The 13900-nt window shown below is 39.7% G+C and overlaps 2 protein-coding genes across 2 annotated transcripts in view; both read left to right on the forward strand.

Annotated features, from left to right (window-relative positions):
• LOC122094032 (cellulose synthase-like protein E1) overlaps positions 1-4188 on the forward strand; it is a 6297-nt gene extending 2109 nt beyond the window's left edge. The window contains exons 4-8 of the mRNA XM_042664630.1: positions 932-1063; positions 1205-1417; positions 1508-1735; positions 2137-2484; positions 3381-4188. Coding sequence (XP_042520564.1) covers positions 932-1063; positions 1205-1417; positions 1508-1735; positions 2137-2484; positions 3381-3929 — 1470 coding nt within the window. The 3' untranslated portion in view covers positions 3930-4188. The remainder of the gene's footprint in view (positions 1-931; positions 1064-1204; positions 1418-1507; positions 1736-2136; positions 2485-3380) is intronic.
• Positions 4189-6840: 2652 nt separating this feature from the next.
• On the forward strand, positions 6841-11857 carry LOC122094033 (cellulose synthase-like protein E6). The gene is made up of 8 exons (XM_042664631.1): positions 6841-7142; positions 7237-7564; positions 7660-7800; positions 8883-9014; positions 9120-9332; positions 9428-9658; positions 9757-10104; positions 11213-11857. The coding sequence occupies exons 1-8, from the start codon at positions 6853-6855 to the stop codon at positions 11756-11758; spliced, it is 2229 nt and encodes a 742-aa protein (XP_042520565.1). The 5' UTR covers positions 6841-6852; the 3' UTR covers positions 11759-11857.
• Positions 11858-13900: the final 2043 nt, after the last annotated feature.

Consider the following 13900-nt stretch of genomic DNA (forward strand, 5'->3'; position numbering starts at 1 on the left):
TAAAGATGTGGTCCATCGATCCTTGTTGGCATTTGGAGTATTCCTTGTACCTCTGGGACAATTGCAAACGGGTTGGTTCTGCATCTCGGTTCAGTTCTGATCCATTATTCTTTTTCTGACCCGAAAAAGAATAATCATTTGTACGGGTGACCAAACGAATGTGTACTTTTAATTGAACACGTCCATCTTGCTCAGAATTTCGTCCTCTTCGCAACCATGGAAAGAAATAAGACCTCTTTACGTGTAAAATTGAAGATATAGCTCCCGATAGTCCTTAAGGCCTTGAAAATATAAAACCTGCAAAAAGAGAGTAAAACCCAAGGTAGCTCCATTCTAAATATGTAAAATGCATGTTTTACTACCCTAGATTTCACACATAAATGTGCTCATCATATTCCCAAAACTCCCTTGCCCTCATTACTTACCCCAGTATTTTTTTTTGCTAATCGGGTCATATCGAGGTTGAATGAGAACCATTCAACTTTCACTGAAAGTAGTGAAGAACAGTAAACACCCCCATATGAGTTGCCCTAAGGAGGTAAGAGGAGTCGAACTCAGAACCACATGCTTCTTAAAGCGAAGCTCCATTGCCAGCTCGGCTACCCCCTTGGGGTTTTAAGGCCACATTATCTTTTAGGCTTCTTTTTTTTTTCCATTAAATAATCCATACGAAAAAAAAAAAAAGAAAGAAAAAAACATGACTTCCGTGTATTAAACATATAAAAAAAGTTGCCTTATTATCCTAAAAAAGAATCATAAAAAATGAAAGATTCTTTGACTAGGAGCATAACTCTTGCACCAACACATAGACCAATGGGAGCAAAAGTTAAAGCATCAACATGGCAAACATTATCATCTACCAAAAAAAGGCATGCATTATTGCTTTTCGATATACATGACCGTGATATGTTATTAGTTTTGATCCCATTAGATATTAATCGATGGAAAAGACCTCAATGCTGTGGATATGGAAGGACATCAATTGCCAACTCTAGTATACATGTCCCGTGAGAAGAGACCCCAATACCATCATAACTTCAAGGCTGGAGCTATGAATGCACTGGTAAGTTAAACAAGTAGAAACCCTTCTCAAATGCATTCATTAATATTGCATGCTAGATAGATTTCTCATTTAATCTCAATTATGTAGTATTATTTGTTTAATTATCCCTTGTTACTACTTTTCATGTCAATGAAAATACAGATAAGGGTGTCTTCGAAGATAAGCAATGGACCAATTATTCTCAATGTGGACTGTGACATGTACTCAAATAATTTAGATTCAGTGAGAGATGCCCTTTGCTTTTTCATGGATGAGGAGAAGGGCCACGAGATTGCTTTTGTACAGTATCCACAGAGCTTCAACAATATCACTAAGAATGATCTCTATGGAAGTTCTTTCAGAATACATCAAGAGGTAGGTACACATTCATCAAATGGTGTAGTGGTAGTAGTTCATCAAATGGGGACAGTTGTCCTAATTCTCTTGGAATATTTGGTTATGTAGGTGGAGTTCTATGGTATGGATGGCAATGGAGGGGCTCCCTATATTGGAAGTGGATGCTTTCACAGGAGAGACACCCTGTGTGGGAGGAAATACACAGAGGAGGATTACAAGAGAGAGTGGCAAACAGAGAATGAAAGAATTGAAGGAGAAAGTTCAAATGAATTTCTAGAGAGAATAAAGGGACTTGCCAATTGTGACTATGATGAGAACACTCAATGGGGAAAAGAGGTCCTCTCTCTCTCTCTCATACTTTTTTTTTTTTTTTCTAACAACGGGTATTCAGGCCTTTAGCCTGACTAGTCCTGTGGGCTCATACTGACCCCATCACCGCATGGATCGGGTCATATTGGGGTTGGATGAGAATTGTTCAACTTTCACTGAATGCAGTGAAGAGTACTAAACACTCCGTGTGAGTGGCCCAAGGTGTGCCTAGTGGGAGTCGAACTTAGGACGTCCAAATTTACGACTCGTATCAAGTTCGTTGCTCACCAACTGTGCTACCCCCTTGGGTTAACTCTCTCTCTCACTCTCTCTCTCTCTCACACACACACACATACACACACATATGTACATACTTAGTACTCTTCACCAGATGATAGATTGGTTCTTCCTTGAATGTGGATTTGCAGATGGGGTTGAAGTATGGTTGTGTAGCTGAGGATATGATTACAAGTTTGGCAATTCATTGTAGGGGATGGAAATCAGTGTATTTCAATCCAACCAAGAAGGCCTTCCTTGGTGTTCCTCCTGTTACGTTGGATCAGATGCTTGTACAACAGAAAAGATGGGCTGGAGGTCATCTTCAGATTTTTTTCTCAAGGAATTGTTCCTTCTGGCAAGGTCATAGAAGGATCAACATAGGACTTCAAATGGGATATGCCTACTTCAACATGTGGGCTACTTATGGCCCTCCAACACTATATGGCCACGTCATCCCTTCACTTTGTCTCCTAAAAGGCATTCCCTTGTTTCCAAAGGTACTCTCTTTCTCTGTCTCCAAAGAAATGGAATGGGCATTTGGAAATTTACTAAACATAATGGGCGTATCTGTGAACCAAAGGGTCAGTAAATTTTTCCTTTTTTTTTTTACTACAAATCCGAATGGCAAAAAAGTTTCTGCAATTCAGGTAGCAGCAAAATAATATGCCTTCAATTTAGAACGGTAAACAAGCCAAATTATAGCATGCCACAATTAATCTTTACTTGCTCCATAAAAATTGATGTACTCCGTTTTTTTGGGATCCACTTTTAAATCAAAGCAAAATCTTCGATTTTATACAATTTTTATTAGGGAGAGGGTTACCTGAAAAATAACATGACCCTTGTCCCAGTGTGGGGGTCAAGGGGAGTGTACGAAGAAGCATCAAGTTGGACAGATTTCTGACTTTCATCAGGGGTGGGGCAATCATTTCACCCCCTTCCAATGTTGATTCCCATGCCCTCTCATTAATGAGTCGTGGGGCTCACTAAATTCTCTCTCCTTTGACAAATTGTGGGCTTTTTACTGAAATTTGCCTCCCACCCTCTCATTTGTGCGATTTCCCACTTTTGTATCGTGGAAAAGATCTGCCCTTTTAATTAATTAGAAAAAGAGTTCTCTAAGCATTTGGCAGAGGATGCATTAGCACACTCTAGCTCTCTACCTCTATCTCTCCCTCTTCTAATGAATAGAACCCAATTTAATAAGCCTAATTTGAGAATATGAGACTAAGTTTCATTGTTCAATAAGTTCAACTTAATGATTATGTGACCTACGTAATGCTTAGACAATCCTGAGCATGGCAAGTCCAAAAACTAAAGAATTATAAATTATTACAGAACATAAATTCTCTATATCTTCTTGTACTTACCATAAAGCATGTTCTGCTTTCAGATTTCAACCCCATGGTTTCTGCCTTTCGCATATTTGATCATTGCAAGTTCCACATACAACTTAGGAGAGTTTTTATGGACTGGTGGCTCACTCCAAGCTTGGTGGAATGATGAAAGGATATGGATATACAGGAGGACAAGTTCCTACATCTTTGCCATTGTAGAAACATTGCTCATGATATTAGGGTTTACTAAGTCAGCATTTGCCATCACAACTAAGGTGGCTGATGATGATGTGATGAAGAGATATGAGCAAGAGATAATGGAGTTTGGAGCCAATTCTCCCATGTTTAGCACCCTAACAACAGTTGCATTGCTCAACTTATTTAGTTTGGTTGGAGTGATGAAGAGATTGCTCATGGCTCATGATGCTGCTGAAGTTTTAGAGACATGGTGCTTGCAAATCCTTTTGTGTTTGGTTGTGGTTGCCATCAATCTTCCAATCTACCAAGGTCTCTTCTTTCGCAAGGACAAAGGCTGCATACCTTCCTCTCTTCTGTTTAGATCATTTGTTTTTGCTTTAATAGTAAGTATGCTACCAATGTTCTAATCTGTAGCTGTAAATCCCAAACCCCCTTGTCCGGACAATAAGCAGTACCCCATTAACTAGAATCTCAGTATGCAATTATAAATTTTTCCTATGGTAAGAGTATGTAAATATGCAAATATGTCAAGGGCTAATGGAGCTTGAAGTCAATGCTCTAAATCGTCCAAGATTCCGTCTTAAATAACTTGTTTTTGTCTTTTGAGGAGGGTCACTCTTGGTTCATTTAGCCTGCTGATGGCAATATCAAAGGTGGGTTAGACTTGCTAGGAGTCCCCCTTCTCTCTGTTGATGTGTTTGAGATTTTTCCAGTGTGATTGTATATTTTTACCTTTTTTATTTTCCTCCTAATACAAAAAAAAAAAAAAAAGGTAAAGTGTAATGACATAATACCATCGGGTGCAATTGAGGTCTAAACCATCATATTAAAGACTCAATTACCTCCTCCCCCCCCCCCTCCCCCTTCCCCCCCAAACACTTTCAAATTTATATTTAGTGTAAATGAGCTATCCTTTTTTTCTATCTCAATCACTACCAGTGCTTTTGTTAGAAAAGAGAGCTATTTCTGTTCTAGATTCGTTCGTAAGATTCCCAGTTGCAAGAGTAAAATAAAAGGAAGTGTTTTACAGTTTTTTTAATGTAAAATTAGTGGATCCCACTATGAACTTAACTATTATTATAGCCGAGGTAATTAACATTTAAGAAAACTACATTTTCTTTATGTTATGTTTCAAATATTATGTTGAAGATTACTTATTAACAGGTTGTATTTAAGATCTGAGGAAAGGCTTCCCACGAAGCAGTTTGCAGTTTCTCACCAATCGGCGTCATGGGTGACAAGTTGTCCAATTGGGGGCATTTGATATTGGGGAGAGTATTGTTGGTTTCATGGGTGGAATGTGAAAGAACGTATAAAAGGAATTTGTATGTTGACGTCGTGGGGTTTAGAGGGAGTAGATGCAATGAAATTCTGAAATCTGAAATTCTTGGGTGGTATGTCTCTTCTCTGTTCTACGTTTTTATCTTTTAGAGAGAGAGAGAGAATTGTATGACACTCTGGCCAAGAGATCCCAGCAAAATGTGTCAGGTATGTTACGAACTTGAAAAGGGAATAAGATGCTAACATGTAGGATTTCATTACACAATGCTAACAATTGGAAAAACATTATGTTTGGATGCGGAATCCATTGTGTTTCCATTGTGGCCACTTGACAAACTTTGGATGTTACAGATAATGATTTGTTTTTTTACCAAAAAAAAAGGTAATGTTTGTTTCACAACAGCCATGCACTCAAAAAAAAAAAAAAAAAAAAAAAATCCTCCTTACATTTGGTTCTTTATTATTTGTCTTAGATTGAGTTTGTTTTGTTTTTAGTTTTTTTATTTTTTTATTTTTTTAAAGATCTTAAATTGAGGTAATTTTATGTCCTCTCATTAATGAGCTATGAGGCCTACACTGATATTTCCTCTTCTCGAACAAAATGTGGATCACTTACTAAAATTTGTCTCCCTTTCTCTCATTAGTGTGATTTCACTTTGCTGTCATGGGAAAGATCTATTCTTTTAATTAATTGAAAAAAAAATTCTTAGAGCCTTTGGAAGAGGGTACACTAGTACACTCTACCTCTATCTCACTTTCTTCCTCAAATGAAACAATCTTGCCCTTATTTAGGAAAAAGTTCGTTATCTCTCATTGGTGTGCTCCCCTATGCTACTTGTTTAGGAAACCTCTCCTAATTAATGGAACCCATTTTAATAAGCCTAATATGAGAATATGAGACTAAGTTTCATGGTTCAACATAGGGGTGTCAAAGAATCCCCGTTAGTCCAAACCCGCCCTACCCTACCTTGAGTCCGAACTGGGCCTGGGCTGAGAATTCAGCTCATAGGGTGGGATAGGGTTGAGAATTTTAGGCCCAAGGAAGGGTTGGGCTTGGGTTTGGGTTGAGGTTTCGACCCAACCTTGTATATTAAGTATATAATAATATAAAGATGCTAATTATAAATTGGTACTTATAGAAAAAGGTCTACGAAAAAGTCTTTGTTTACCACAATCTACATATATGTGAAAATTTTGATCTTTGGCCTCTACAATGCATCAAGATCAAGCAACCAAGTAACCAATAGTATTGGGCTATGCTGAATTGGGTTAAGCCTGGCCCAATCAGTGTCCATTAGGGCTGGTCTGGGCTGAACTGGGTTAAACCCGACCTAGGACTGGGCAGGGTAGGGCAGGGCTTGGGTTGAATTAAGTGACCTTAGGGTTGGATTAGATTTTAAAAAACCCAACCCAACATGGCCTTTTGACACCGCTAGTTCAACAACTTCAACTCAGTGATTATGTGGCTTATGTAATGCTTAGACATTTGGTTCTTTATTATTTGTCAAAAATTGATCACTTTTTTTTTTTTTTTTTTTTTAAAGCTCAGATCTTAAATTAACCACTTGAAGATGAAAAAGGCAGTAAGGGGGGAGAAGGCCTATGGGATGTGTCGACAAGCGGGATCAGGCGATCGAGCTGCCTCTATGGACGAGCCAGCCTATATGGACTATGGAAACTAAGCAGGAGCAGGCAAGCAGCTTATATGGACCACGGAGACCTTGTGTGATGAGTAACAAATATTTCTCGGCATTGACTTTGAGGCCGATTTGTTTTAGTGATGAGGGCCATTATACTAAGTGGGTGCCTAATAAAATAATTATAAAATTTTGTTGGATTTAATGGATCCATTTGTTTTTTCATGGCGCGCGTGCAGGCCAAGAAGGAATATTCTTGTTGGTATGGGGCCAACTCTCGAGTGTGGATCAGATCAGTTCCGTATGAAAATATTTCTTATAGGAGGCCTTATCTGCTCTCCCAACTTTCTTGTATATATTTGGAGAGAGAGAGAGAGAGAGAGAGAGAGAGAGAAGAGAGTTGCAGTTGGTCATGGGGACTGCAAAGAATGAATCTCTTCCACTCTTCGAAACCAATGAGGGCAAGGGTCGAGTGGCTTGTCGATTGTTTGCTGTGTCCATGGTTGTGGCCATCTGTATGGTTGTGGTGTACAGAGTGGGCCATGCCCCATCTGGTGGAGGAGAAGGTGGAGCTCAGGGAAGATGGGTTTGGATTGGAATGTTTGTTGCTGAACTCTGGTTATCACTTTCCTGGCTCCTCCATCAATCTCTTCGATGGAATCCTATTTATCGTAAAACCTTCAAGGACAGGCTCTCCCACAGGTACCCACCCTCTCCTTACTACCCCTAAAATTTCTTAGCACTGTAACTAAAAAGAGTTATATATGAGGTTTTCTCTCTTGTTTTTATAAAAAAGGTACGAAATAGAATTGCCGAATGTGGACATATTTGTATGTACAGCAGACCCTAGTGCAGAGCCACCAATAATGGTGATCAGCACTGTATTATCAGTCATGGCCTATGATTATCCGCCAGAGAAGCTTAGTGTTTATCTTTCGGACGATGGCGGATCTGAGCTGACGTTCTACGCAATGGTAGAAGCCTCTTGCTTCTCTAAGCATTGGCTTCCATTCTGCAAGCAATTCAAAGTGGAGCCTCTTTCCCCTTCAGCTTTTTTCTCCAGTAACTCTCATAACCCTCTTGATGATCATCCTCACATGGCCAAACAATACTCTTCCGTTAAAGTGAGTTATATATTAATATGATATTGCTCAGCCACATGATGTCCTTTATCATCTCTTGTTCTGTCATTGTTTCTTATTCCAACTATGAATGGTAGAAATTGTACGAAGAGATGGAGAAGCGGATCAAGACTGTGATGGAGCTAGGTCTAGTTCCAAAAGAAATCCGCAAGGAGCACAAAGGTTTCCTTGAGTGGGATTCATTTTCTAGTCCACGTGATCATCATACCGTTCTTCAGGTAATATATATATATGGGTATTTTATATTTCATAGGGGTAAAGCTATCAATTTCCCCCTTCTAAAATGAAAAGATTTTTTCTTATTGTAAAAGAAATATATATTTTAGATGAGAATATTTTTTTTATTCGAAAACGACCATGAGTCACATATGAAGGGGGTGCATGATGACCATTGTACCCCTCTTGGGAGTACACACCCCTATATCTGAGTTTAGGGACCGTTCTCGAATAGAAAACACGAGTTTGGATCAGGTTCTTGTGCGAGAACTATTCTTGTACGATGCCTAATCCACAACTGAAATCTACTCAATTTCTCAACCTATTGTAAAAAGAGAAAGATTAAGTGGATTTTAAGTGTGGATCAAGCACCATACAAAAATGATTCTTATACCAAGACATGATCTGAACCTCAAAAAAACAGTTACCCTAAAAGAATAAAATATTATTTAATCGTAAAGAAGCTGCTTCAACTTCACTGCTTTTCAAAAGACAAAAGTCTCTCCATAAAGTAGCATTTGTTTCTTTAATCATTTTCCTTATGCATAGAGATAAGTGTTGTCTAAATTCAAAGATGTACAAGTGTGTCAAAACTCACATTCTTGCTAGATTTGACAAGGCTTGGCTTTTATTCTTTGGAAACCGTAAAAAGTTATTCATTTTTATGTTCATGTGAGTCCCTCATTGCCCCCAAGTTGATGAAAAGGCACACGTGAGATGAGGGAGCATTCTATTCACCAAAACAATGTTAGGGTTTAGGGTGCCTCTTTGTACCACAATCGTAGGGAAAAATATTCTCTCCGATGCCAACAGTTTACCTCTCACCCATCCAACGGCTGGGACCACTTGGACCTACATCCCCAGGTGTTGGTAGGTTTTGAGATACATGTCTAAGTTGTCCCAGCCATTAGACGGGTCAGAGCTAAATGATTAAACGTCCATGTTGCTGGAGAGGAGCTAAATCCAATCGTATCCAAAGAAACACAGCACTTCAACACGCATCCCTTTGTATCCAATTCAATGAAATCAAAACCTTGCTTATATTGGATGACCCTGATATGTTAATAGTTTTGATCTCACTTAGATATTAATCGATGGAAAAGACCCTAAAGCTGTGGACATGGAAGGACAAACATTGCCATCTCTGGTATACATGGCCCGTGAGAAGAGACCCCAATACCATCATAACTTCAAAGCTGGAGCTATGAATGCACTGGTGAGTTAACAAGTAGCTAGAAAACCTTCTCAAATACATTCATTAATCTCATGTAGTGTTATTAATTTCATGACCCTTTTGACTCTTTTTCATGTCAAAATTCAGATAAGGGTGTCTTCGAAGATAAGTAATGGATCAATTATTCTCAATGTGGACTGTGACATGTACTCAAATAATTTACATTCAGTGAGAGAAGCCCTGTGTTTTTTCATGGATGAGGAGAAGGGCCATGAGATTGCTTTTGTACAGTATCCACAGTGCTTCAACAATATCACTAAGAATGATCTCTATGGAAGTTCCCTAAGAGTGATTGAACAGGTAGGTATTAGCATCAAAGTAGTAGTAGTAGTAGTAGTTCATCAAATGGGAGAGTTGTCTAATTTTTTTCTTTTTTGGAATGTTTGGTTATGAAGGTGGAGATGAATGGTATGGATGGCTTTGGAGGGGCTCCCTATATTGGAACTGGATGCTTTCACAGAAGAGATACCCTTTGTGGGAGGAAATACACAGAGGGGGATTACAAGAGAAAGTGGCAAACAGAGAATGATAGAATTACAGGAGAAACTTTGAATAAATTTCTAGAGAGAACAAAGGGACTTGCCAATTGCGACTATGATCATGAGAACACTCAATGGGGAAAAGAGGTCATCTCTCTCTCTCTCTCAAACACACACAAACACAAAACATGCATAAACTTGAGTAATCTTCCACTGATGACAGATTGGTTCTTGAAATGTTGCAGATGGGGTTGAAGTATGGTTGTCTAATTGAGGATGTAACTACAGGATTGGCAATTCAATGTAGGGGATGGAAATCAGTGTATTTGGATCCGGCCAAGAAGGCCTTCCTAGGTGTTGCTCCTGTTACGTTGGATCAGATGCTTTTGCAACACAAAAGATGGACTGAAGGTCATCTTCAGATTTTATTCTCAAAGAATTGTTCCTTCTGGCAAGGTCATGGAAGGATTAAGATAGGACTACAAATGGCATATGCCTACTTCAACATGTGGCCTACTTTCGGCCCTCCAACACTATATTACGTCCTCATCCCTTCAATTTGTCTCCTTAGAGGCATTCCCCTGTTTCCAAAGGTACTCTCTCTCTCTCTCTCTCTCTCTTATCCAAACACAAAGGTGATGAAATGACGCCTTCACTTTATGAAATCCAAAAAACTCATCCCTTGTTTATGCCCATGTGCGCTCCTTCATTGCCCCCATACTGGTGCATGAGTTGTGCAAATATGGTGTGTATTTTTCCCTAATTTTAATTCGGGAGACAGTTTCCCCCGTGCATGTCCTTTCAGGAACCGTCTCCCCAATTAAAAAAGAAAAAAAACAAAAAAAAAGGTGTATCCATTCATGGGGCTCCCTTATGTGCGAGGTCCAGAGAGCAAGTACTATGCAGCCTTACCTCGAGAATGTGGAGAGGTTGTTTCGACCGCTTGACCACCAGGTGAGTACGTGTGGAAGCATTCAATATGGATGCAGGGGCCATGTTACTTTCTAGGGTTTTTTCCCTTTTGAGATATAGCAACCCAGTGCACAAGGCCTAGTTTAGGGTTATCTTTCCTTTTAATTAGTTAAAAAGATTTATGGTAAGTCCCTTCCCATGCCCTCATGTAATGAGTAGTGAGATTCACACTGACATTATCTCTCCTTTGACATAATATGGGCCTCTAATGAAATCCATCTCCCACCCTCTCATTAGTGCGATTTCCCAAACTGGGGTCATGAGAAACCTTTCTCCTTTCAATTAATTGGGGAAAAGGTTCTCTAAGCCTTTGGCTGAGGGTACACTTTCATATTCTACCTCCATGTATCTCTCTCCCTCTTCTCCATATGAAACGATCTCAACCCTTACGGAACAGTTTCAACACCCTTCATTGGTATGATCCCTTATGCTGCTCTTCTGAGAGAACCCTCTCCTTTATAATAGATTTTTTTTTAAAGCAATAAAATCCAATTTAAAAAGCCTAATTTGGGAATATGAAACTAAGTTTTATAGTTCATCTTATTGATTATGGGGCCTTGTAGTTCTCGTCCCATCTAAAAAAAAAAATAGTTTTTGCCCCGACCTTACACATGCAGGAACCTTGTGCACTGTATACGTGCTTTTTATACTAAAGAATTATTCATTCCTGCTGAACATGATTTCTCTATTTCTTCCTGTTCTTACCAAAAATCAATGTTATGCTTTCAGCTTTCAAGCCCATGGTTCCTGCCTTTCGCATATTTGATAATTGCCAGCTCCACATACAACTTAGGAGAGTTTTTATGGACTGGTGGCTCACTCCAAGCTTGGTGGAATGATGAAAGGATATGGATATACAGGAGGACAAGTTCTTACATCTTTGCCATTGTAGAAACAATGCTGAAAATCTTAGGGTTTACTAAGTCAGCATTTACCATCACAACTAAGGTGGCTGACGATGATGTGATGCAGAGATATGAGCAAGAGATCATGGAGTTTGGAACCAATTCCCCAATGGTTAGCACCCTAACAACAGTAGCGTTGCTCAACTTATTTAGTTTGGTTGGAGTGATGAAGAGATTGGTGATGGGTCCTGGAACTGACATTTTAGGGACATGGTGCTTGCAAATCATTTTGTGTGTAGTTATGGTAGCCATCAATCTTCCAATCTATCAAGGCCTCTTCTTTCGAAAGGACAAAGGCCGCATACCTTCCTCTCTCTTGTGGAGATCAATTGTTTTGGCTTTCATAGCCAGTATACTACCCGTGTGCTAGTTTGTATCTGTAACCCGCTCTCCACCCCACACATCCCAAAAATAAAAAATAAAAATATAGAAAAGTGAAGAATTAGTATTATGCAAGAAGATTGATAAGTTACAAGAATTTAGTAACAGAATTTTCATGTTGAGAGAGCAACCTTTTTCCAATATTTAAGTGGGGTTTCGGATGGAGGGGAGATGGACTGAGTGAGGGAAAGGAATCAACGTTCAGGGCGGGGGTGACGGGGAGGGCAGGGAATTGAAGTAGGGAATGGAGATTGATGATAGCTCAGTAGAGGCAAGGGAAGCAGAGGAGGAGCAAGGGTTGAAGAGAACACGGTGGGACAGGATTGCAAGGGTGGAGGCGGGAAAATAATTTCATTGTTGTGCGGTGCAAGTTTGGCCCTGATTGCGGCCAACCCTGATCCCAAACAAGTATCGACTCAAAAATTTTAGCTCTGAGGCCTGGCCCGACCTTGAAATTTCTGACCCTGAGTCAGGGTCAGGGCGCGTAAGGGTTGATGTCTTTGGCCTACCCTGAACCTGACCCTAATTTTTTACCCTGACTTTTGGCCCTGCTTTTGGCTTGACCCGGCCCTGGTTTTTGCCCCTGATGTTGACTTTGTTTGTGACCCTGATATTAACCTAATTTTAGATATTGTTTGACATTGAATCATTAACACCTCAAAACCCTTAATATATCTTCTCATCGATCTCTCTTGTTTTTTTTACTAAAAAAAAAAGAGAAAAATCTCTCTTGTTTTTTAAAAATAAATAAATAAAATAAATCAAGGTATACCCAGCCCTTGATGGAAAATCAAGGTCAAGGTCAGGGTCAGGGTCAATCAAGGTCATCCCGGCCCTTGATGGCAAACCAGGGTTATAGCCAAGGTCAGGCTCACTTCGGCCCGACCCTAAAAAATCAGGGCCAATCAGGAAGGGTAAGGGTTGGGCTGAACCCTGAAGGGTTGGGCCTAAATTGAAGTTTTGCGGCCCTGAGTCAGAGTCAGGGTTAGGGCGGGTTTGGGCCTAGTTAAGGGGACTCAGGGTTGGGCTAGGGTTTTAAGAAGCCCAACCCAACCCGGTCCTCTAGCACCCCTAGCTACAACCCAGGCAGCAGCCAAATTTCGTTCAGGAGGCGGGAGAACGGAGGAGGAGGTGGGCCCAGTCTAGTGCACGCAACACCCAGATTAAGTGAGATGAAAAGACTGTTGTGCCCTTTGCATGTCTTTCACTGAAGATACTCTAACGTGCCTCCTCATTGACCCCCTCGCTAGGTGGTGTTGCATGCGTCATATTGACAACATCCTTCTGCCCTTAAAAGATAGGGAAAATATCACTACTTGTTTGTATACCCTTATGCCCACATACAAGGATGGTGAAAAGACCATCCTTCACCTACGTAGGAGTCCTTAACCTAAAAAATAATAATAAAAATCATGATGAAGAAGATGATGGAAGTAGAACTGATTTTCAGGTTACCACGTGAACCTAATCCGGAGTCCGGACTCCCTTTTGTCCCCTATATTTTAAACTTCATTCTTATGGGAGTTGTTCCGGAACTGTGTCCTACCTTTGCAACTACCTCTGCAGCTGCTTGTTGATCGATGAGGGAAAAAAAAAAAAAAAAAAAAAAAAATGGATCTAATATCGAATCTTGAAAACAATATCATTCTTGCAAATTATTGGTATCGAATCAAATCGAATAAAATTTGATGCAATATCGGTATAGGGTATACAAATCTAACTAGTATTTGGTATAGTATCAGATATGATATAAAAAAAATGTAATGTATAGTGCCACCCACTAAAGAATGTCAATATTATAAAAACACTCATTCTCTTTCATCAAATTATGCTCAGACCCATACTGTCAGTCTCCGTTAAATAAGGATTTGAAATGACATTTTTACCCTTTCAACTAAAACAAATAAGAAATCATATTTTACCAAAGTTACTTCTCACTGAGTGTTAATCGTGAGTCGTGACCGTTTGCAACAGTAGCTACCGCCGATGGTTCTAGCTTCTTCTCCGGTGGAACTTGTCACTCTCTGTCTCTCTATCTAAACCTCGAGGCCGAAATGGCTATTTCATATCCCACAGATCATTTTGGTTGAGAAAGGCAGGAGGATGCCAGGGAGACTAAACTGAAAAAATC

Source organism: Macadamia integrifolia, chromosome 11, assembly GCF_013358625.1.
Source record: "Macadamia integrifolia cultivar HAES 741 chromosome 11, SCU_Mint_v3, whole genome shotgun sequence".
Classification (NCBI taxonomy): domain Eukaryota; kingdom Viridiplantae; phylum Streptophyta; class Magnoliopsida; order Proteales; family Proteaceae; genus Macadamia; species Macadamia integrifolia.

Coding starts and splice junctions, on each gene's coding strand:
- LOC122094033 (XM_042664631.1), top strand. CDS start 6,853: ATGGGGACTGCAAAGAATGAATCTCTTCCACTCTTCGAAACCAATGAG. Junction 7,801..8,882: donor ATCATCATACCGTTCTTCAG/GTAATATATATA, acceptor GATCTCACTTAG/ATATTAATCGATGGAAAAGA. Junction 9,015..9,119: donor CTGGAGCTATGAATGCACTG/GTGAGTTAACAA, acceptor GTCAAAATTCAG/ATAAGGGTGTCTTCGAAGAT.